A 26,410-nucleotide genomic window follows, 5' to 3' on the forward strand; every position below is an offset into this window, starting at 1 on the left:
TACCAACTAGTATAAATTACAATTTCACAAATTGTGAATCATGACATTTCTAAATAATAATTATGTTCAAAACACTCAAACTGATTGTTCTGGCACTGTCAGTCGCAGTTGACCTCATGAGAAGCCTAACTAGAGGCTTATTACATGGTTTATTACACGCTTATACATTTTTATTTATTTTATTTCACCTTTATTTAACCAGGTAGGCAAGTTGAGAACAAGTTCTCATTTACAATTGCGACCTGGCCAAGATAAAGCAAAGCAGTTCGACACATACAACGACACAGAGTTACACATGGAGTAAAACAAACATACAGTCAATAATACAGTATAAAGAAGTCTATATACGATGTGACGATGTGAGCAAATGAGGTGAGATAAGGGAGGTAAAGGCAAAAAAAGCCATGGTGGCAAAGTAAATACAATATAGCAAGTAAAACACTGGAATGGTAGATTTGCAATGGAAGAATGTGCAAAGTAGAAATAAAAATAATGGGGGGTGCAAAGGAGCAAAATTAATAAATTAATTAAATACAGTATGGAAAGAGGTAGTTGTTTGGGCTAAAATATAGGTGGGCTATGTACAGGTGCAGTAATCTGTGAGCTGCTCTGACAGTTGGTGCTTAAAGCTAGTGAGGGAGATAAGTGTTTCCAGTTTCAGTACTTTTTGTAGTTCGTTCCAGTCATTGGCAGCAGAGAACTGGAAGGAGAGGCGGCCAAAGAAAGAATTGGTTTTGGGGGTGACTAGAGAGATATACCTGTTGGAGCGTGTGCTACAAGTGGGAGATGCTATGGTGACCAGCGAGCTGAGATAAGGGGGGACTTTACCGAGCAGGGTCTTGTAGATGACATGGAGCCAGTGGGTTTGGCGACGAGTATGAAGCGAGGGCCAGCCAACGAGAGCGTACAGGTCGCAATGGTGGGTAGTTTAAGGGGCTTTGGTGACAAAACGGATTGCACTGTGATAGACTGCATTCAATTTGTTGAGTAGGGTATTGGAGGCTATTTTGTAAATGACATCGCCAAAGTCGAGGATTGGTAGGATGGTCAGTTTTACAAGGGTATGTTTGGCAGCATGAGTGAAGGATGCTTTGTTGCGAAATAGGAAGCCAATTCTAGATTTAACTTTGGATTGGAGATATTTGATATGGGTCTGGAAGGAGAGTTTACAGTCTAACCAGACACCTAAGTATTTGTAGTTGTCCACGTATTCTAAATCAGAGCCGTCCAGAGTAGTGATGTTGGACAGGCGGGCAGGTGCGGGTAGCGATCAGTTGAAGAGCATGCATTTAGTTTTACTTGTATTTAAGAGCAATTGGAGGCCACGGAAGGAGAGTTGTATGGCATTGAAGCTTGCCTGGAGGGTTGTTAACACAGTGTCCAAAGAAGGGCCAGAAGTATACAGAATGGTGTCGTCTGCGTAGAGGTGGATCAGAGACTCACCAGCAGCAAGAGCGACCTCATTGATGTATACAGAGAAGAGAGTCGGTCCAAGAATTGAACCCTGTGGCACCCCCATAGAGACTGCCAGAGGTCCGGACAGCAGACCCTCCGATTTGACACACTGAACTCTATCAGAGAAGTAGTTGGTGAACCAGGCGAGGCAATCATTTGAGAAACCAAGGCTGTCGAGTCTGCCGATGAGGATGTGGTGATTGACAGAGTCGAAAGCCTTGGCCAGATCAATGAACACGGCTGCACAGTAATGTTTCTTATCAATGGCGGTTAAGATATCGTTTAGGACCTTGAGCGTGGCTGAGGTGCACCCATGACCAGCTCTGAAACCAGATTGCATAGCAGAGAAGGTATGGTGAGATTCGAAATGGTCGGTAATCTGTTTGTTGACTTGGCTTTCGAAGACCTTAGAAAGGCATGGTAGGATAGATATAGGTCTGTAGCAGTTTGGGTCAAGAGTGTCCCCCCCTTTGAAGAGGGGGATGACCGCAGGTTGGGAAGGGTTCGCAAGCAAGCATTTCACGGTAAAATATTCGGTACAATACATTTTGAATTGATTACATGGCTTACATTTTACATGATTTATTACATGGCTCATATTGCGTCTCTATGGTTCTCTCAGTCCTTGCACTGCAGTGGCGCAGCATGCCATGTGGTGTTGGAGACCACAACATCAGTGGCATTATTGATCCCTCTTTGGCATTCATAGTGGAGGTGGACACGTCCGAGGCTGGGATAGGAGCTGTGCTCTCACAGCACTCGTGTACGCCACCTAAACTCTGCCCATGTGCTTTCTTCTCGAAGAAGCTCAGCCTAGTGGAGCGTAACTATGAAAAGTGGATCGATGATGGCTAGAAGACCTGCGACGCCGTCCGAAAGAGGAGAGGAACCAACTTCGGGGGAGGTCGTGACAAGATGAGAACAAATGTCAACACGCGCATTGAAGAACTTCGAATGGTAAATGGTCTGTTGTATAACCCTTTCACGATGTATGTAACTGAGGGATTGAAAATGTTGGGTCCAGACTATTGCTATACTGTCAATCGCTATGTATTTTCACGGTTGCACGGATCACCGGTTTCAGAATGGAAAGTGTACAAGATCTCATCAAATTAATTTACTTTTTTGTTACTTTGTTTCTTCTTTTTTCCCTCCCTCCCTCCCTCCCTCCCTCCCTCCCTCCCTCCCTCCCTCCCTCGCTCCCTCGCTCCCTCGCTCCCTCGCTCCCTCCCTCCCTCCCTCCCTCCCTCGCTCCCTCGCTCCCCTCCCTCCCTCGCTCCCTCCCTCCCTCCCTCGCTCCCTCCCTCCCTCCCTCCCTCCCTCCCTTTCTTCCACTTCTCCTTGCTTCTAATCAGGTCATGAAGAGGACAGAACAGTTCCATGCGACTGCCCTCACTACAGCAGCAGCAGCAGCCAACCTCCCGGAGTGGACCTCTAAAGAAGATGAAGACCATCTATTACACACTGAACCTGTGTAACATAGACATCACACAGAAGCTGATTGTTGCTGAGATTTGGTGTCCAGTGTCTGACTTAAACCTGCTATGATAAAGGGATCAATAAGTACACTGAACTTGATTTAATTACAAAGCATTCTGGGTGTACACAGACAGATTTAGGGTGCACATCAATGTATATTTCTTAAAAATGAACTGTGTGCGTGTGCATGTGAATACAAACACATGCACGTGAATACAAACACATGCATATGCGCGCGTGCACACACAACCTGATATAGCCTTCAAATTCTGTAACACTCCATTCACATAACAGACCAGTAGCTAATTAACACAAATGAAGCAGCAATGGCAGCCAATACTGAGGATTGAAATCACTACAACAATAAGACCAGAATTGAACTACAGTTTTATGATGTTTCCAAACGTTATGTTTTTATGTCTCATCTATCCTTTACCGGGTTCAATCCCAAAACAAATTCTACAAAGAATCTGGGTACAAGTTCACACCACTTTACTTTGACAGGATGCTCAACATGCAGTGATTTCAGATAGAGAAACATGCTATTGCTATTGCTAAAAGTCCTTTCTCATATGCATTTATTGTTTATGTAGATATGTGTTTGTGTTAGTCATTGATCACATAAAGTTGAGCTCGATATGTGTATCCTATATGCAATCTGTAACTGTTGTCATTGCATAAAAAAAGATGTGCAAGCAAGGTGTATCATTTGCCACAAGATGGCAGCACAGAATCCTCAATCAGTCAAGAATGACCAAAAGCAGTCAATACAGAGAGATGTAGATGCACATCTACTCACTAAAAGATGTGTACATGTTCTGTTAGAAAAACAACAACATGTAAATAAAAAGTTACATTCAACAAATCTGTGAAATGTCTTGGGATAGAATATTGAAAGATAAGTTATTCTGTTGTGATTGCCTGTAGGGATTCTTCTTGTGCGTGCTTATTAGTGCATTGAAAGTAAAATCCCAAACCAATCAGTGTATATGTTGTCTTGCAATAGGATTCATATCAAGAGTAATGCTAAATAAATACTTTCTTCTATTAACTAATTGGTCCTAAGTGGCAAAATATTAAATCAGAGAGAAAAGCTTGATCTGTAGATTTGGGGGACAGATTAGTTATTTGTGGATTTGATACACTCTGTCGCCCACTCGAGGAAAGAAAAGTGCATCCTTACCTAAACATCGACATTAGAATGTTCCATTGAAGAAACCACCAAGGACTGTAGGCTATATCTGCAGAGTTATTTAGGCCAGTTGTTGTTCAAATCTAAAAAACAGTCTAAAAAGCATTGTAAAAACAGAACTAAAAAGGCTCACCTAACTTAATTTGCTTTCAACCGCTTGAGGAAAGGAAAGGTGTTTCCCACAGTTACTTTCAAGCATAACAGTTGGTCTACATGACCATTCAGATTGACAATAACAATTATCAGCAACAAAAAAATGATTGTAGCATGTTCATATTCAGAGCTCAATTCGATAAGGATGGACACAACCCTCTGAAGACTGACCAAGTGCATTCAGATTTGAAAATGACCACGTCTATAACACAGCTGTGAAACCATACTGGTCACTGTGGGTATCCTGGCGCTAGTCCATCCTTATGTCTGCCACAGTTTATTCTAAGCATGGCAGTATATGCCTCTGTTCCTTTGTCTTTGTAAAAAAAAAGAGGAAGGTTGGGACTTGACTATGATGGTAATCCCGGGGATTGACTGCACATGTGCTTCAGCCATTATTAGACATGGAATAGGTACATCTTTATGTCTTCTTTCATTTCGATGTGACACGGTGCATCTTGTGTGCCAAGACCTCAGAGTTTTGTCAACACACAACTCCTCCAAATGACTATAACACACAGCTCAGAAGACTTATTAATGCACAACATTCAAGTGTTGAGGCCAGTTCCATCCACTTACAGATATTCAATTTAATACTAATATATGTCAAATATGTCTACAACTTTGTTCTGTCTCTATGACATATGCAATGGCCTGCCAAAAAAAAGGATGACTGGTGGCCTTGCCTAAATCAGTTTGCTTAATTCTGGAGATTTGGTTAAATCATAAAACTTTGCTAGCGAGAGGGGGAGGGCAATCAGTGCTTAAAATCTGGACTGTGCTTTTGCAGTAAATGCAAGTTGCGAGAGGCAGGTGAAAGCAGGTTAATTGAATTGGGCTTTAAAAAAAGTGGATTGAATATGAGAGCAAGTGTGTGGTCACCTCTTTGCCCTCATTCCTTATTCTCCTCTGAGGGCACTTTTCCCACTTGCTGAGCAGAATGTGCTTCATGCATGATCAAATCTCACTGAGGGGTCTCAACATAAATGTTTTATGCACAGGTTTCATTGTGTGTGTGTGTGTGGGGGAGGGGGTGGTTGGTTCTTCTATCTTTGTGGGGAAACAATGAAAATTCTCCCATTCTCCCACATTTTCCACATCCACATGAGAACAAAGACTATTTTAGTTTAGGGGTTAGGATTAGGGTTAGAATTAGAGTTAGGGTTAGAATTAGGGTTAGGGTAAGGGTTTAGTGGGTAGGTTTAGGGTTATGGGTAAGGGTTAAGGTATGGAATATGATTGGGGTTAGGTTTAGGGGTTAGGGAAAATAAGATTTTAGGTCCACACAAGGATAGAATAACATAACGCGTGTGTGCATGTGTGTGTGTGCACATAAAGGTTATTCATTATATTATAAAACTGAAATGATAACTAATGATGAAAAAACAATATTTTAATTATTTAGTCAACTGAAATAAAATTATTAACAAACCCATTTGAAAAACGAAAACTATACTGAAACTATTGGACTCCAAAACTAACTAAAATAAAATAAAACAATCACAAATTATTTTCGGGCAAAAACCTGATGGGGTTTTCAAGCTACTGAATTTGGTGGGTAAATGCAACCAGGAGAAGCTGATGTTTCAAATAGACCTAGCTTGAACACCACTATTCCTAGCTATCGCTAGCTGACGGGGGGAGGGGGGGGGGGGTGAGTTCATCGTGTTCGTGAGTCTCCCCGTTCTATAGAGTAGTCATATTATTTTGTAGGCCAAACTGTTCGGATTCTAGAGGTTTTCGTGCGAAGACCGATTTTCGGGATGTTTCCTGGTCTGACAAATAGTGATGGAGCTCTGCCACTTCCCACCGCAGAGGCAGAAGGGCGACATAGGTGGATGTGGTGGATTGAGACACAACCCATACAAAAAAACAGATCTCTACAGTCGTGGCCAAAAGTGTTGAGAATGACATCAATATTAATTTCCACAAAGTTTGGTGCTTCAGTGTCTTTAGATATTTTTGTCAGATGTTACTATGGAATACTCAAGTATAATTACAAGCATTTCATGAGTGTCAAAGGCTTTTATTGACAATTACATGAAGTTGATGCAAAGAGTCAATATTTGCAGTGTTGACCCTTCTTTTTCAAGACCTCTGCAATCCGCCCTGGCATGCTGTCAATTAACTTCTGGGCCACATCCTGACTGATGGAAGCCCATTCTTGCATAATTAATGTTTGGAGTTTGTCAGAATTTGTGGGGTTTTGTTTGTCCACCCGCCTCTTGAGGATTGACCACAAGTTGTCAATGGGATTAAGGTCTGGGGAGTTTCCTGGCCATGGACCCAAAATATCGATGTGATAACTAAGTGGCTCGGGGAACAAAACATGGATATTTTGGGTCCATGGCCAGGAAACTCCCCAGACCTTAATCCCATTGACAACTTGTGGCAAGGGGCTCCATCATGCTGGAAAATGCATAGTTTATCACCAAACTGTTCCTGGATGGTTGGGAGAAGTTGTTCTCAGGCAAAATTGTGAGTGAGCCCACTCCCTTGGCTGAGAAGCAACCCCACACATGAATGGTCTCAGGATTTTTTACTGTTGGTATGACACAGGACTGATGGAGGCGCTCACCTTGTCTTCTCCGGACAAGTTTTTTTTCCGGATGCCCCAAACAATCGGAAAGGGGATTCATCAGAGAAATTTACTTTAACCCAGTCCTCAGCAGTCCAATCCCTGTACCTTTTGCAGAATATCAGTCTGTCCCTGATATTTTTCCTGGAGAGAAGTGGCTTCTTTGCTGCCCCCTTGACACTAGGCCATCTCCAAAAGTCTTCACCTCACTGTGCGTGCAGATGCACTCACACCTGCCTGCTGCCATTCCTGAGCAAGCTCTGTACTGGTGGTGCCCCGATCCCGCAGCTGAATCAACTTTAGGAGACGGTCCTGGCGCTTGCTGGACTTTCTTGGGTGCCCTGAAGCCTTCTTCACAACAATTGAACCACTCTCCTTGAGGTTCTTGATGATCCAAAAAATGGTTGATTTAGATGCAATCTTACTGGCAGTAATATCCTTGCCTGTGAAGCCCTTTTTGTTCAAAGCAATGATGACAGCATGTGTTTCCTTGCAGGTAACCATGGTTGACAGAGAAAGAACAACGATTCCAAGCTTCCAGCCTGTTATTCGAACTCAATCAGCATGACAGAGTGATCTCCAGCCTTGTCCTCATCAACACTCACACCTGTGCTAACGAGAGAATCACTGACATGATGTCAGCTGGTCCTTTCGTGGCAAGGCTGAAATGCAGTGGAATTTCTTTTTTTGGATTCAATTCATTTGAATGGCATAGAGGGACTTTTTTGCAATTAATTGCAATTAATCTGATCACTCTTCATAACATTCTGGAGTATATGCAAATTGCCATCATACAAACTGAGGCAGCAGACTTTGTGAAAATTAATATTTGTGTCATTCTCAAAACTTTTGGCCACGACTGTATTTTAAACTGAAGGATTTTTTAAATGATGTTTTATTATGTTACTTAGATTAACGCACCTGGGTTTCAATAGACTAGGGGTTTAAACTAAATAAAAAACGACCAACTCGACTTCCAACGAAGGTGGCTCCTTTTCCTATTCGGGCGGCGCTCGGCGGTCGTCGTCACCTGTCTACTAGCTGCCACTGTTTCCCTTTTTTCTGTTTTCTGTTGGTTATGTCTTTATTGGTTTCACCAGTTTCTTGTTTGGGGGTTATTGCAGGGATATTTAAGCCGTTTATGCCCGCCTGCTTATGTGCGGGCTTGTTCTCTGTTTTGTCATGGATGGTTATTGTTTGTGCATTTTTCCGGACTGTTTGGTGTCCTGTTTTGGGTCGGTCTTTTTCGCCTGTCTATTTTGGCGTGACCATTTCAACTGAATAAATACGGTTTTCCCGAAACTGGTCTCTGCGCCTGATTCCACACCCACCACTCCTAGCTATGTGACAAAATCAGGTTTGAAGACTGACTGAAAGTTAGCTGAATTAAAAATAAAAATGGAAAAACTCATAGAAATAAATATAAACACAAATCTATAATAACTTTGGTGCACATGTGCCCAATGCCAGCGTGTCAGAGTCTCTGCATGTGAATCTCCTCATTATTGTAAAAATAAAGAGTATGTACTCAGCCATATAAATTTAGGTGAGGATACACAGGGTTGGGTAGGTTACTTTCTAATTGTAATCTGTTACAGTTACTAGTTACCTGTCTGAAATTGTAATCAGTAACGGTGCAAAGCTGTCATTAAGGCAAAGGGTGGCTACTTTGAAAAATGTCAAAAATAAAATATATTTTGATTTGTTTAACACTTTTTTTGCATACTACATAATTCCATATGTGTTATTTCATAGTTTTGATGTCTTCACTATTATTCTACAATGTAGAAAATACAAAAAACGAAGAAAAACCCTGGAATGAGTAGGTGTGTCCAAACTTTTGACTGGTACTGTATATTTAAGGACATGTTGTTTTGCATTGTCCACAAGAAGAACAACTTCTAAGATGTATGGTGTATTATATTGAAGCAGATCGCATACTGAAACATGTTTCAAACTTCACATCCTCAGTCAGAGTTAACCTGGGGTCTTTTCCCACTGAACTTTTCTCACCTTATCATAGACTGCAGGTTCTCATTTTAACACATTTGACAGAGCAATTAATTTATGTTGCTCATATAGTCGTCATCCCACTGGATGCTCACCCTGGTTAAGACATTTGGTTAACCTGTTAGCGTTATGATCCAGGTGACCTTGGTTGGACAGTTTCTGTTATTTAGCAATGTGGGATTATGTTTCCTTTACTGTAGTATTTTCCCAGCAAACATAAGACAAGTAAACAAAATGGAAGACAGAGATATTCAAATTAGTTATCCACACATTTCTTGGATAAATGCCGTTGTAAATGTGTTAAAAGTGGACATTTCAGTCAAGATTTTCGTTCTGCGGGTCTTGACTTAATGCTTCCGCTCAGTGGGTAAGAATGCACTTCCAAATTAATTTATTTCACTGTCGCCTAATGTACTTTAAAGAAAAAAGGTAACCCATTTGCCTTAAAGCTTTGTGTACTCAGAAATGCGTTGTTCGCAAAGTGATTCATTGTGCATGTTGAAAGCCTTTTTAAACAAGAAAAAGTATAATCGAAACAGTTTAATAATGCATGTTGCATTGAAGGGCTAGTGAGGGCCTCTCATGTTTATTCCTAATCAACACAGTAGACCTCAAACTGCATTTGATGTAAAGTGATTTATTGATAGTTTTAGTGATAACAAATTGAGTGGTTCCTACATTAAACTATGTGTCTCCCCACTGCATGGACGAAGATAGAAATTGTGTACGGGAAATATGATTTTTGATTCAGTAGCGTTGTACTGAATGTTTTGATTCACTGTTCTGCATTGAGGGCGGTGTACATACTTGTTCCTTGGTTGCGCCATGAGCCTGCCATTACCTGAATCTTAAACAAATTGTTCAGACTTGTGGTGTGGTATTTCTATTTCTTTCCAAAGAACAAGAGGATGTTGACTATTTGTCTGATGCATACATTTTTTTGTGCCATCCTAATCAAGCAATCACTTGTTTGAGGTTGTTTCTTCATGGAGACTGTTTCTATGTGGGTTGATATCAAGACTGCCATCAGAATAATTGATGGCAAATAGAATACAGATGGGTATAGGCAGCCTACAGTAGTTGAGCGGAGCATTGAACTAATCTTGCCTGCCTTGGGGTAGGAGGGTCACACACGCATTTGTGGTTTATTTGACATTTACATGCTCAGAGGAAATACGGGGGTGCATTAACCTGCTCAACAGACCCATCAACCTAGAAGGGTATGTTGTGATAGACATTTGATATGCATCATATGCATGACTCAGGCTATCACATTGTAGCCGTTGCATCTACAAATGGTAGTAAAATGTGTCTCTTATCCCTCCACTGTGTCTGCATTGAAACCAGATTTATTGGTGCCTCCCTGTATGCAGCTTATTTACCAGATATTCTTTCAAAATAATATTTATTTATTTTAAGACAATTATTGATGCCATATGTCAATGATTTTAGAGGCTGGTTTAATGATGATTTAAATGGTTTGACCATAGAGATCTGTTTACGCTTGATTGATATCCAGGTACAATGGCTCCCTGACTACCTCCGGAGGTGGTCAGGAAGATCTGATCACAATCAGACCACAATGTGTCTTTAACCGTCTATACCTGTCTAAAAATTGGGGCATAATCAGATGGTGGACCAGATCTGGAAAAAAGACAGCGTTTACTGACATTCCATTGCAGTGAGTGAGCTGAAATGCCTTAAGAAACCTAAGGCAACAAACAAAGTGGTGTCTTAGACAAGCTGTCTTCAACCTTTTCTTACTCAGGGAAACCGGCAACCCAGGGACCTCAATCATATTGTAATGACCTGGCTAGATCATGAAGGAGCAATTGTCCAGAAAGAGGACTGAGTTTACGAATTCACAGTCTATTAACCCAACTCCACACAAGTTACTGTTTGGCTGTAGCCCACACCAAATAAATGAAAGATATCTGTATAAAACAACCATGACCTTCTCTTGTGAAAACCAGATGTAAGAAAGAGAACCATGGCTAAACATGGTCTTAACTTGCAATGCTCCCCCCATGCATGTTGCATTGAAGGGCCAGTGAGGGCCTCTCATGTTTACTCCTAATCAACACAGTAGACCTCAAACTACATTTGATGTAAAGTGATTTATTGATAGTTTTAGTGATAACAAATTGAGTGGTTCCAACATTAAATTATGTTTCTCCCCACTGCATGGGCGAAGATAGAAATTGTGTAATGGAAATATGTGTAAAAAACAAATATATAAAATTATATCATGCCCTGGTAGGATGATGTATGTTGCCATAATGTACTTGTTTTTTGATTCAGTAGCGTTGTATTGAATGTTTTGATTCACTGTTCTGCATTGAGGGCGGTGTACATACTTGTTCCATGGTTGCGCCATCAGCCTGCCATTACCTGAATCTTAAACAAATTGTTCAGAGTTGTGGTGTGTTTTTTTTCTTTCTTTCCAAAGAACAAGAGGACATTGACTATTTCCGTGATTGGCAGATCACAGGGTCTGATATGCCAATCAAACTGCTAACACTGGGTACTGGTAAGCACAACACAACCAACTAACAGCATAACACAAAACACACAGCTGTCTGAAATATGTTTGTAAAAAAAATAGTTTTGACATGTCTTGTACATCAGGAAAAGACAAGGAAAAGAAATCAACATTTTAAAATGAATAGATTTGGTAAATAGTTGTTCATTATTTTTACCGCATCCCCACGTTATAATTGGAAGTTGAAGTGTAAACTCTAACATAACCTATTAACTAGCAAGGTAACGCCAAACACATCGATAATCGATAATAACAGCTGTTAAACAAAGGTTAGCCATGTGTTGGCAAAAATGTATGTCCAAGTCAAGAAAGCTTACCAGCAGCCAGTGGCACTTGCGTCGACTGGTACTTACAGTTGCTTTTTTAAAGCCTATTTCAGTAGTTGCCAACCTGTGGTCTGTGGATATATGATATTATAAGCAATTCTACATTACTTTCAAAATGCAAATTGTTTAACAAACATCCATCTGTAATATGTCTTAAAGGTAGACTCAGGGAAAACTTCACTCTCACCCAGTCACACACCCGGTATCTACACATGTGTATGGGTTCGCTTCACGCTCTTACAGCGTGGGATCCACGGCACCAAAACAGTGGAGAAGTTGAGCCTCGTGCTTCAACGCTCTTAGCTGTTGCGGAAATTGACCCACTGTGCTGTTTACTTTCTGCATCTACGTCATATTGCTACCTTTAACTCGGTTACATTCACTGATAAAATGTACTCTAAATCATGTTAAAGGCCCACTGTAATCAGAAACGTGACTGTTTTTTAATTTTTGTCACACTATGAGGTTGTAATCATACTGTGAAATTGTGAAAATTATGGTAATGCACTTTTAGTGCAGGAGCAGTTTGAAAAGATAAAAACAGATGAGTCTAAGTGTCACTCTGACCATAGAGAGCCCTTGGTTCTTTGCCGAGTGCTGATGTGCGCTCTGTTTGTTCACGGTTGGTGTTTGTTTATTGTTTTGTTTAGAAGTTTCAGTTTAAATAAATATGTGGAACTCAAATCACGCTGCGCCTTGGTCTGTCTTTCCTCACGACGTGACAGAATATCCCACCAAGCAAGGACCAAGCAGCGTGTTCATGAGGTAAAGGAGTTTTGGACATGGGAGGAAATCATGGGAGGATGGGAGACCCTTCCTTGGAGGGAGTCGCAGAGGACTCAGGAAGGACAGTGATGACGCTGGGGCCTGCGGCCACAGAAACCCCAATAGCTGTCGACTGAGCAGCGGAGAGTGCAAGAGCCCGAATGGCAAACGGTGGAGGAATTCAATGAGGGTTACCGGAGAGAGTGTATCATCAGTCCGGTGCCATCTGGGCCGGCTCCATCTGCACCGGTACCCAGTCCAGGCACGGTGTCCAGTCCCGCTCCAATGCCAGAGCCCTCCTCTGCGCTGATGCCCAGTCCAGGCACGGAGTTCAGCCCAGCGCCATAGCCGGAACCGGGGTCTGGGCGGAGGCTACGACCCGCACCGGAGCCGCCACCGACACAAGTCACCCACCCTACCCTCCCCATTTGGTTTCAGGTTTTGAAAGTCCGCACCTTTGGGGGGGGGGGTCCTGTCACACCCTGACCATAGAGAGCCCATAGAGGGCCCTATGGAGTTTAGGTCAGAGCGTGAGTAGGGGGGTGTTCTAGTCATTTCTATGTTGGTGCTCTTAGTATGGTTCCCAATTAGAGGCAGGTGATGTTCGTTGTCTCTAATTGGGAATCATATGTAGGAAGCCCTTTCGCCCACCTGCTTTGTGGGATATTTTTGTTGAGTGCTGATGTGCGCTCTGTTTGTTCATAGTCGGTGTTTGTTTATTGTTTTGTTTAGAAGTTTCACTTTCAATAAATATGTGGAACTCAATCCGCTGCGCCTTGGTCCGTCTTTTCTCATGACCGTGACACTAAGTTTGTAACAGTTGTAAAGTTGTCTATCGACTGTCAAATGTGAGCGAAACGGGAGGTGTCATGCCCAGATTTGTCCTCTTAAAAATAAAAATATTCTGTATTTAGTTTCAGATGCACGACATGACCAAACTTGTGTGTGGATACTTGCTCGTCGAACATCTCATTCCAAAATCATGGCCATTAATATGGAGTTAGTCCCTCCCTTTGCTGCTATAACAGCCTCCACTCTTCTGGGAAGGCTTTTCACTAGAGGTTGGAACATTGCTGTGGGAAATTGCTTCCATTCAGCCACTAAATAATTAGTGAGTTTGGGCACTGATCTTGGGTTATTAGGCCTGGCTCGCAGTTGGCGTTCCAATTCATCCCAAAGCTGTTAGATGGGGTTGAGGTCAGGGCTCTGTGCAGGCCAGTCAACTCCATCTTGACAAACCATTTCTGTAGGGACCTCGCTTTGTGCACAGGGGAATTTTCATGCTGAAACAGGAAAGGGTCTTGCCCAAACGGTTGCCACAAAGCTGGAAGCACAGAATCGTCTAGAATGTCATTGTATGCCGTAGTGTTAAGATTTCCCTTCAATTGGAACTAAGGGTCCTAGCCCGAACCATGAAAAACAGCCCCAGACCATTAATCCTCCACCAAACTTTACAGTTGGCACTATGCATTAGAGCAGGTAAAGTTCTCCTGGTATCTGCCAAATCCAGATTTGTCCGTCGGACTGCCAGATGGTGACGCGTGATTCATCACTCCAAAGACACTCCAAGTTTCCACTGCTCCAGAGTCCAATGGCGGCGAGCTTTACACTACTCCTGCCGATGCTTGCCATTGCACATGGTGATCTTAGGCTTGTGTGCGGCTGCTTGGCCATGGAAACCCATTTCATGAAGCTCCCGACTAACAGTTATTGTGCTGACATTGCTTCCAGAGGCAGTTTGGAACTCGGTAGTGAGTGTTGCAACCGAGGACAGACCATTTTTACGTGCTACGCGCTTCAGCACTCAGCAGTCCCATTCTCTGAACTTGTGTGGACTACCACTTCGCCGCTGAGCTGTTGTTGTGGCCTACCACTTCGCCGCTGAGCCGTTATTGCTCCTAGACGTATCCACTTCACAATAACAGAACTTACAGGGGCAGACCGGGGCAGCTCTAGCAAGGCAGACATCTGAGTTGTTGGAATGGTGGTATCCTTTGACGATGCCATGTTGAACGTTACTAAGCTCTTCAGTAAGGGCATTCTACTGCTAATGTTCGTCTATGGAGATTGAATGGCTGTGTGCTCTATTTGATACACCTGTCAGCAACGAGTGTGGCTAAAATAGCCGAATCCACTAATGTGAAGGGGTGTCCACATACTTTTGTATATATAGTGTACGTAATAAGTAGGCCTGTCGTAAAATAAATAACATTAGCCTATTGCTGTCAATTGTTGAGTACAGTAGGCACTAGCCTTTGTTGGTAATTAATGCAATATAGCCTGTTCAAAACGTTTGGGAAGGTTTAAACCAAATCGTAATTGTTTTGTTTAATTCTATTTAGCCATTTTCTTTGGCCAAATTCAGTTCCAACTGTGATGCTGTTTCCCTCAGTATAACAGCCTTCTCATATTTCTCTAATGAACAACGGCTTGACTTACATCTGATATTATCCTAATAAAGTTTAGAATGGTTTGGTGTGGTGTGGTGTGGTGTGGTGGGGATATTATTAAGATTTAGCTACTGCAGGCCTATGAAGGCTGTGCTCACTGGTGCTCCAACTGACAGATGAACTTGAGGTGAGAAAGAATGTTTCAGGCCTACCAGAGTTAATCCTATAATATAACAAAATAATGCTTATCTTTATCCAAAATATTCAGATTTTTTACGAATTAGCCTCCTGTACGGCTATATCCGCATAGCAGACGCAGTAGCCATCTGACATAAAGAAATGTATGTTGGTGTCATGGCATGGCACTGGCATATCTCTATCTCTCTCCATTTCTCTCTGCAGCTGGGCCTAATCTTCTCTTCCTTTTATATATATATATATATATATATATATATATATATATATATATATATATATATATATATATATATATATATATATATATATATATATATATATATACATGAATATCATACAGTGGACTCCAAAGCCTTTAGGCCTTTGCATGCAATGCCCTCATGCATTTAATGCTCAAATCACCGACAGCTGAACCGTGAGGTGGACGAATATTGTTTTAGGAAAAACAATAAAAAAAATAATTGACTATAAAGTTTTGCGTATACTACACATCAAAACACAAGGAATAGTATTTTTGTAGTTTGTTATAGGCTGTTTTTAAGGACATGTAAATGTGGCTCATTTGGTCAACGTCACTCATTTATTGATGGCGCTGACTGCGCCAAGTCGGATTTGAGGGATGTCCGGTAAACTTTTCAAATGTCTGGAAAATTAAAATCTTCCTGGTCAATTTTTCCCAAAAACCCAAAACCCTATATTACTAACCACCTACAGATGGAAATGTGAATTATTATTTGGAATCTAATTCATTGATATTTTTGTATGGGTTGATACATTTTTCGTAAGGGAAAATAGTCTGTAATTTGAATGTGGAAATTAAAAAACTTCAGAAGCCTTTTTAAACCTCAAATACACTACAAGTTAAAAATGTCCTGTATTGCAGGAAAGTTCTCCTGCAACTGGGTAATCAAATTAAGATCCTACATCTGTAGCCATTTTTATGAAGTTGCCTTTAGCAAAGCCAGTTTCCCAATCTCACAACTTTATAACTAGCTACCAAGCATTTTCAGGCTATCAATTAAGTTAGAGAAGCTAGGTTGGTAGACTTCCGAAATGCAAGCAATTGCTAAATGTACTGAATAAGACTCACATTCCTTTAAATCTTTTACCCAGATTTTGCAGAGATGCAGAGAAGCATATCAAATCAAATCAAATCAAATCAAATTTTATTTGTCACATACACATGGTTAGCAGATGTTAATGCGAGTGTAGCGAAATGCTTGTGCTTCTAGTTCCGACAATGCAGTAATAACCAACAAGTAATCTAACTAACAATTCCAAAACTACTGTCTTATACACACAAGTGTATCTAGTTTCTTTTAAAAAAAAACCGCCAGTCAGGAGGATACAGACAGCTCAAGAGGTATGCTTGGATAGGCCCAAAAAAAGCACAATGATTGCAGGAAAAAAGCAGTTTCAGGTGTTTGAAAAGTGCTAAATTCTCCAACTTCCAGATGGGGACATATCCCCCCTCCGGCCCACCCCGCTGCCATCTTCACATACTTTGTGGGGCTGAGTCACTGGCTTGCTGGGGCTCTCTCATGCCGTCCCTGGAGGGGGTGCGTCACCTGAGTGGGTTGATTCACTGATGTGGTCGTCCTGTCTGGGTTGGCACCCCCCCTTGGGTTGTGCCATGGCGGAGATCTTTGCGGGCTATACTCAGCTTTGTCTCAGGATGGTAAGTTGGTGGTTGAAGATATCCCTCTAGTGGTGTGGGGGCTGTGCTTTGGCAAAGTGGGTGGGGTTATATCCTTCCTGTTTGGCCCTGTCTGGGGGTGTCTTCGGATGGGGCCACAGTGTCTCCTGACCCCTCCTGTCTCAGCCTCCAGTATTTATGCTGCAGTAGTTTATGTGTCGGGGGGCTCATCAGTTTGTTATATCTGGAGTACTTCTCCTGTCCAATTCGGTGTCCTGTGTGAATCTAAGTGTGCGTTCTCTAATTCTCTCCTTCTCTCTCTCGGAGGACCCGAGCCCTAGGACCATGCCCCAGGACTACCTGACATGATGACTCCTTGCTGTCCCCAGTCCACCTGGCCGTGCTGCTGCTCCAGTTTCAACTGTTCTACCTTATTATAATTCGACCATGCTGGTCATTTATGAACATTTGAATATCTTTGCCATGTTCTGTTATATTCTCCACCCGGCACAGCCGGAAGAGGACTGGCCACCCCACATATGCTCTCTCTAATTCTCTTTCTTTCTCTCTCTCGGAGGACCTGAGCCCTAGGACCATGCCCCAGGACTACCTGACACAATGACTCCTTGCTGTCCCCAGTCCACCTGGCCGTGCTGCTGCTCCAGTTTCAACTGTTCTACCTTATTATTATTCGACCATGCTGGTCATTTATGAACATTTGAACATCTTGGACATGTTCTGTTATAATCTCTACCCGGCACAGCCAGAAGAGGACTGGCCACCCCACATAGCCTGGTTCCTCTCTAGGTTTCTTCCTAGGTTTTGGCCTTTCTAGGGAGTTTTTCCTAACCACCGTGCTTCTACACCTGCATTGCTTGCTGTTTGGGGTTTTAGGCTGGGTTTCTGTACAGGACTTTGAGATATTAGCTGATGTACTAAGGGCTATATAAATAAATTTGATTTGATTTGATTTGTGCCCGCTTAGATTTGTGTGGGGCATCGCGCCCCTTAGTGCAACAGAGCCAGTTACAACTGAATTATCTGATCATCAGTAGATTAGACAAAAAGCAAGTTGTTTTTAAACACAGTGGCCACATATCATCAGGTAGGTCCTTGTTTAATAGCCTATGACATGTTGAAATGTTGGCGTTTCTTACGATAACCTACTTCCAAACCAAATGTTACATAGACACAAAGGTAGAAGGGGTGTTTGTTATATTATCTCTTAAACAAAAAATTAATGGAACGAATTTGGAGCAGCAGTTCATTTTTTCTATGAGCACTTCTATGAGCGATTTTTAGTGGAGTGGGGAAAGGAGGTTGAGCACTGGAGCGGTGCGCAAAGACGTGGAGCGATGAGTGGGAGCTCACATACTCTGCTTCAGGGAGTGTAATTATCTCTAATGAGTGCAATTTTCGCAATATTAGGAGTTGAGAAATAAATTTGACAATAGAAAGAAGATATCATCATCTTTTCTACTGTAGGTAGCCTATGTAATTCAAAATGTATTCAAAATGTATTCAGCCCTAGGTTGAATACACCCCTGTTAAGACAATAGCTTGCCATAAGAATCCTAGGCATGTATCCTACTTGCAATATGAACATATCAACCTAATAAAATGTTATTTCAGCCAGGGATAGGCCTATTTGAGATAACGTTTCCAATGGCCTATGCTTGTGAAAGACCATGCTTGATATAACTTTTCACTTGACTGCTTTGCTTTCGAACTATACTCCTTCGAAATGACGTCAAAACAATTGAAAGTTGCTCTGACTGCGATACTAGAGACGGAAGAGGACCAATCACCGGGAAAAGAGAGAGTGCCCGTTCAACGAAGTCCCACCCAAATAGACTACACCTCTTACCTCCCCTGGACGTAAAGTGGGGGTAGATACATCACATAAAGGGGTTCGCCCAAGACTATGGATAAATTTCTTCTCTAATTTCATTGAATATAACACATTTTGGAAACAATGCGACCTGAAACTGGAATAGTTATTGCTGCCTTGTTCTGCATGGGCTGCTGCGTGACACTGACAGCGCACAAGAAAGGTAGGTGTGAGACCGACTTTGCTTGTGGGGAATTTGGTAAAATGTGGGAATTAGTACTAGGTTAGCCTAGGCTACATAAACGGAATGTTTGACACGGAATTCTAAATGACAATGCTTCTTCTACTGGAACTGTAACCTGTTTATTGGTTGGGGGAAAAGTCTGACAAACATTTTTTTTTAAGGAGACATCCACATCATGTAGCTTAATTCCCGAAGACGTGTCACATTATTTCAATAGTATTTTATCTCTACTGAACAGTAGACAAACGTATATAAACTTTAAACTTAAAAAAAATGCAAATTAATAGCCTACACTTGAGAGATATTTAGCCTACTTTTCTGAACATCTGCTTAAGGACTTCATATATATACATAGAGCTCTGCAATGTTTGTCCCTGTCACTGCGTTAGTTTTAAGGCTATTTCTAACCAAAATAATACTTTTCATTTTCTGAACAGAAACACTATGACTATAGGCCTAAACTAAAGCTGCATCATCACTCCTTACACATTAAACATTACACATCAAACTTCAAATTAAATGCAATAGTCTATAGTTTATTTGTACCTAATTAACCCACAGGCGTTCCAGAACTGCTTTGAGACTGTCCATTGCCTGTTCCATGTCTGAACTGTCTTGGCACATTAGCCACCACTGGGAAAAAGGAGACCAAATCTGGTCCTGTGTTGTGCCAAAGTGGGTCTCCAGTCCAGATGGTGGTGATGACAGACGGGGTCCCCCATGGAGCAGGGACTGCCCCTTGTCCCCCTGGCTCCTCAGTGGACAACCACCTGCAGTAGGAGACCCTCTGATCTGGCCAGAGTGCTAGCTGTCTGGGACTCCCGCTAGTTTGAAAACACACCAGATTGTTAGCAGATTGTGGAAGTGTCTGATCTGGTTAGACATTTGTCTGGGGTTGTTGGGCAAAAAGCCAGGTACACATTTCCATTCTAACCAAAATGGATGGACAATTCTGGTATCTATTTTATTCTGCTCTACATTTCTTGATTTTTAAGTGCAGTCAGAGAGATAGACAGTGTCTCTGGTTAAAACATTATAATATTAGACATATTTAGCAGTCGTTTCCTTTATAAACTGTGATTTAGAGGAAAGAACATGTTCTGCTTGCCAGATGAATTCAGTCATATTAGATGTAGGTGAAATGGAATTGGTGGTTACAATGACTATTCCCTTTTTTCATTCACTACCTTCTACAGTGAGCCACTATAAAGTATGACATATTTTATCAGTTATGATGTAGAATGATTTTTCCTTTTTGGGTAGCCTAGTAAAATGGATGTAAATTGAACTATAAAATGCTGACATGATTTTCTTATATTTTGTTTCTGTAATTAATAACAGACGTCATCATAAGAGACAATAATTTAGTTATTGTTCATCTTTGAGTAAGAATAGCTGACTGTTCCTTTTCTTTGACTGGCCTCACACAACAGCTTGAACAAACGGTAGCTCCTGGAAGGACCCTTGCTTAAGGCTCACACCCCAATTATCCTGGATTGTGTCTATGGCAATTAGTGTTCCTCTTCAGTACATTGTTTGAATTGAATTAATTAGTCATCATTGACTTCTTAGACATGTTCCCTCTGTTTCCACTATAACACAGACTTCTAAAAATAATATGGAATTAGCACTGCAAATAACAAGTATCATTGGTTTATCAGTATAATTGTGATCCTCAATGTCTTAAAGAATTAAATAACTGAGTGTTAATAACAACGTAACAAGGTTCTTGATAAAAATGAACACAATTATTTCATGCAAGTAAATAGCTGATTTGATTGGAAGACCCATCTCAAATTGGTGAATGTAATGACCTTCTCATATGACAGTGGTTCAGTGACGTTTGCTGCTGTTTTGATTCAATGGAAGCTATTGTTCTCTAAAGCTCTTGCCAGGTTCTCAATTGCAGCCGTCTGCATTTCAGGGTAATTTTATTGTGTCAAGGGTCCATCATGGGTTTTGTTTTGTTGTGCAGATGTTACATATTATTTCAATGCATTTGAGGAGAATGCTTTTTCGGCTCCCATTTTCTGGAAGCATGTTATTCCTGGTTTGACATACTTAGCTGAAGAGATGCCAATGTGTTATTATTATTGTTCATGGATATTAATAGACCTTGCCAGATAGCCTTAGCATTGAGATGATACTCTCAGTGAATGGTGTCCTCTTTTAATGCAGAGAAAAGCAAAAGAGGGAAATAAAAGAGATTTGTTGTCCTGAAAAGTAGCACTGACCTTCACTCCACTAGGCACTTATAGGACTGGTTAGGGTAGCAGGGTAGCCTAGTGGTTAGAGCGTTGGACTAGTAACCCAAAGGTTGCAAGTTTGAATCCCTGAGCTGCCAAGGTACAAATCTGTCATTCTGCCCCTGAACAAGGCAGTTAACCCACCGTAGGCCGTCATTGAAAATCAGAATTTGTTCTTAACTGACTTGCCTAGTTAAATAAAGGTTAAAAAAATAATAATAAATAAAGCTTAGGTGAGCATGATAAGTCCATCAAACTCAATTTGTGGCATCAGTCTAATGACCAGCCCTGTGTTTTAGCCTCTGGCACATATTCCTCTTTGAGAATCTGTTGACAGAGGACAGCTAAAGCATTTGCCACTCTGAACCCTGTGAGTTTACCTAGTGATACCCTGCCTGTGGCCTCTAACATGTGTTGTAAAAACAGTCAAACCAGCCAGCCGCACGAGGCTCATCTGGCCTTTACCCATTAAGAGTGTCTGCTAAATTAATGCTCACTAAAAGGTCTCACTTGGTGTAATGGGGAAGAACTACAACAGCAAACCAGATAGGTATATGTCACACACATGACTGAAGGATTTTATAGTAGAAGCACCATAGACTACCAGGTGCATGATGAAATTGTTTTGTTTTTTGTATCAACTCGGAGAAGGTACGGTGGAACTCGGAATTAAGTATCATAAGGTCTTCAAGTGGAAATCTTCTACATATTCTGTCTGTATGTCCTTTCTTTGTGTCTGGTTTATGTGGTATCTCAATTTGAATTGCAATGCCGAAATGGTAAACTCTTAGCTCGTGCTGTTGTTGCGTATTAAGAAGCAAAGAGAACAACACAAAGGTAACACATATTTTTAACGGAAGCAATCTATTTGAGAAATAGAAAACATTTCTTTCTTTCTCGAAACATGTGGAGTCAAGTTCTGGGCGGAATTTCCCTCTGCTCCATTTGTGAGAGTGTTTTACCCATCAACCTGTGCACTCTAACCCTACCTGGAACGCCTCTGTTTCAAATGTTAAAAGGAAGTATCAATGTACATTGAAAAGAAGTTGGTCAAATGTCAAACACCTCCCCGTTTCTTGGAAGTGATTGAATATTTTGAATGTTTTGTTTTGATATCACAATTATTGTGATTTTGGAAACGTGTTCAGTTGGTTGGATGACCAGACCATGCCTTTACTACCTTTTTAGTTGTTCATTCTTTTATATGTTCTTTAGACCCCTGTCTAAAGAACACAGTGTGCGGTTGACTTGTGGAACCTTAAACCACCTTCCAGCAGGCGTTACAACAACAAGTTCCTGATATATGGCCTTATATGACATTAAAGTGAGCAGCATCCAAGCTGGTAAACAAATAACTTTCAGATTTGTTTCTCTTCTATCATGACTTGGATTTTGTTGATTTAGTGTTGTTTAGCATATATTTTACTAATCTGCCTAAATAGCTCTGTGGCTGTGTCTACGGCATTAGTTCTAATCAGCTATGTCTATGGTACGACAAGGACACTGCCCAGCCTTGGCATTTGGCTCCAGAGTCTGTCAAAATGCTGGCCTCTCAAGCATAAATCGCCTATTCCCCGAATTATATGTCCTCTCCAACCAAGGAGGGAAGCTTTCTTATTGCTGTTTTCACAATACCGTTTTCACTAGGCGAAATCGAACCTTTTGAGAATTAACCATAAATCAGTATTAGCTAGAAATGAATTAGAAATCAATTTGAACACTTTAACATTTGACACGTGATGCCACATATGATTCAAGAACAATGTCAATACAGCACTTGTTAGCCATTTAGGCATCATCTGTTATTGAGTGTGTGGAGAGTAAATAATGCTCCATTGATTTTAGGCCTGAATATCCAATTATATCACCCAGGGGGAGGTCACTTGTGTCTACTCTGTAACACTTATTGGTGTTTGTCCAATAACATCATATCTCACAAATCACAGCTGCTCTGTTGGTTGAATTGCAATGAACTTATTTAGCTCAAAAAATTCTGGCAAGCAAATATTTGGCCAGTATATGAGGGAATACTTTTTTTAATGAACATAAAGATAAAACAAGGGTGAAAGACGGTTTAATGCAAGGTCAAGTTTAAATTAAGAGTTTTATGATTTAGCTTTTTTCTGTGTGTTTTATTCCCAACTTAACAAAAACAAGTGCAAACTTGTTGGTTGGTGCAAACACTTCTAGATACTGTAGGTGTAGGAAAATTGGCAATTCCAAGGTAATGGAATCTCACTTAAAATGTATGCCAAACAAAAACCATTGATTTCAAAGTTTAGCAAACCATACTACTCTATACACAAGGACTACTTTTAACAATTTACACATTTTGTTTTACAAAAACACATTTACTGGAAGAAATGTGAAGATGCAAAGTTGAGTAAAAAAAAAAAATATGTATTTTATGAGCCCAAGTTTTCTGAAAACAATGTTAAATATCTGCTCTGTATTAAGATTCAATGATGTCTGCAGAAACAATGGTGTCAGCTACGACATGACACATTGCCTTTACAATACAGTACAGTAGAGAACAGTATAGTACAGTTGAGTATGACTAATTGATAGGTCTACCTTTACTTGTTACATCTGTGAACATTCATTATCGTCCCTCATTAGGTAAAGGAATTTCAAGGCAGAATACAATGTTTCTGAAAAACTTACAGAAGGCAGAAAAAAATATCAAAAAGTACATGATGAAATTAGTTGGCAGGGATTTTTCAACAGTATTGTTTTTTATGTGTTTCTAATACCCTTTTAAAAACATTTTCCATATGTTTGACCAGAAATCAAAGCCTTTGCTTATTCCTAATTTTTGTGATGTGAAATGGTTGAAAATATAAATATGCCTTAATTAAAAAATATATATATTGACACTTTCATTTGACAACCATTTTCACATGATCCTGTGAACTTCACATGTTGGTGCTCATGGGTCCTTTTACATGGAAATGACTAAATCTCTAGTATTGTCACGGCCATTGAAAGAAGTGGACGAAGGTGCAGCGTGGTGAGCGTACATTTTCCTTTTATTATAAAAATGACGCCAACAAAACAACAAAGGCGAAAACAACCGTGAAGCTTACAGGGCAAAATACCACAAACAAAGTTAACTACCCACCCTGAAGGAGGGAAAAAGGGCTACCAAAGTATGATTCCCAATCAGAGACAACAATAGACAGCTGTCCCTGATTGAGAACCATACCCGGCCAAAACATAGAAATAAAGAAACATAAAAAGCAAAACATAGAATGCCCACCCCACATCACACCCTGACCTAACCAAATAGAGAAATAAAACGGCTCTCTAAGGTCAGGACGTGAAAAGTATCTATTTTTACATGAGCAGACTTACAGATTTGTGTTTTCCCCCTGGGCTAAATCCGCTTATTTTCATTTAACAAATCATAAAAGTAATTTATGGGACAGACCAGGCTAGATTAGTTTTGGCTGGAAAAGATTCCACCAAATCCCAGGATAAATAAACTGTAAATAAACTGTTACAAGAGACCATGGTCAGGCTTAGATTCACTTTTTTTTCATGTTGTCCTTATGTCCAGTAATAACTACAGCAATTGGTGTGTTGAAGTAGAACAGGAGTGGTCAACCCTCCTCCTGGAGAGCTGCTGGGTGTGCAGGCTTTTGTTCCAGACCTTCCCTACACTCCTGATTTTTACTAATCAGCTGCTCTTTAGGTCTCGATAAAGAGCTGACACTGGTGTGTTAGGGCAGGGCTGGATCAATAACCTGCCTATCCAGTAGCTCTCCAGGAAGTGTTGGCCACCCCTGGAGTAGAGATCCTCTCTTGTCTTGAGTTTCGAGTATACTATCTCAAACCTGGTGCTAGACAGTTGTTCTCTTCAAGTTGTCTGAGTCCTATCAGTTTAACTCAGATATACGCCAACACACTTTCAATATATGGCCCTTTTTTAGATGTAATATAAGTCATGTGAATTTTAAGCAATGACCGCAACGTTTACTCTCCAATAACCCTTAGAAAACACACTGACAAACAAACCATTATGCTATTTTATTTAATCTGAGGCACTTTAGTGTTTCTATAGATACTACATATGTGCCTCCTCCTTGTTAACTGCACTCTCTAATTTAAAGCAGCCTTCATGTAATTTGCTAAAATTCAATATAAAGCTGCTGTTACACATTTCTGTCTTTCTTGGCAACATTCTTGGACCTAAAGGGGGACTGCTCAGTGAATAATAGTATTGTCTCTCGCTACATACGCTGTGAGGGACAGGGAGACCTTATCTGATATTCTCGAGTCCAAGGGTTGCGAAATTCTGGATTGGGGGCTGAAAAAACAACTTCCTGTCACTGGGTTGATTCTTCTTATGTGGTGTTCTTTTCATATGTAAAGTTTTCAGACCAGTCAGTCATGGTGATGGAATGCGAGACATTCACCTGGGAGAGAAGAATTTTCGTGATCCTATTGAGATAAGAAGCAAAAAAGCCCTTCTCCTATTCTTTCAGAGTGACAACTCCTCCTGTTGTTTCAGCTCAGGTGTCAGATTGCAGATGGCATTTTTTGGGGGTGAAAGATTCCACCTAGCCCCAATTCTTCGAATTCATCTGGATCTAAGATTGTTATCACGTAGTGTACCACACCTTCTCATTCACAAAAGACAGGAAATTCATCCAAAATAGAGTCAAAAGAATGGCAGGAGGAAATATATGACAGTGAATATGTGACAGAGTGAATCCCGTTGTGAGACTTACTGGATGTGTGACATGACTATATGTTACGTCTCTAATATGTCTCTAACGTCTCCACCCACTGGGCACACACTGGTTGAATCAACGTTGTTTCCACGTAATGCCGTTGAACCAATGTGGAATAGACGTTGAATTGACATCTGTGCCAAGTGGGTAATATGTTTGAAGGTCTAAACAATTATGTTGATTTTTCTTTCCTCAATTTGAATCTTCCTCCCTGCTTTGACAAACAAGGCTTGTTTTTTAAATTTTTATCCTCATTGCCATGACATGTTGAAACATCAGGGTCACCTGCCTCTGGTTCAGTTCAGTGTTCATTTTTGACGGATTTCACCTTTTTTAACTAGGGTCTGGTTCTCAGTGAGGTCTAGCGTAATTTCCAGATGAATAAATGAATCCCAACTCAAACATCCTTTATCTGCCATAGAGCACATCCTAATGTCGAAATACCAGGCATTTGTTAAACAAGACATAGTGTACATAACAAGTGATAGATGGGTCACTTGACTCGTGCTTGATGTGGGAGGACAGGACAAACACTTTTGAACGGCTGCTCTACATCAGGATCGATAATGCACTTGCGACACTAAGTGGTGGGCGTCAATGTTAATAATCTCCTGTAAATCTCATTGATT

The 26,410-nt window shown here is 40.9% G+C and overlaps 1 protein-coding gene across 1 annotated transcript in view; it reads left to right on the forward strand.

Moving 5' to 3' along the window:
* Positions 1–18,539: 18,539 nt before the first annotated feature.
* LOC135517289 (melanoma receptor tyrosine-protein kinase-like) overlaps positions 18,540–26,410 on the forward strand; it is a 48,824-nt gene continuing 40,953 nt past the window's right edge. Inside the window, exon 1 of the mRNA XM_064941451.1 lies at positions 18,540–18,778. Coding sequence (XP_064797523.1) covers positions 18,700–18,778 — 79 coding nt within the window. The 5' untranslated portion in view covers positions 18,540–18,699. The remainder of the gene's footprint in view (positions 18,779–26,410) is intronic.

The sequence above is a fragment of the Oncorhynchus masou genome, chromosome 28, assembly GCF_036934945.1.
Source record: "Oncorhynchus masou masou isolate Uvic2021 chromosome 28, UVic_Omas_1.1, whole genome shotgun sequence".
Lineage (NCBI taxonomy): Eukaryota > Metazoa > Chordata > Actinopteri > Salmoniformes > Salmonidae > Oncorhynchus > Oncorhynchus masou.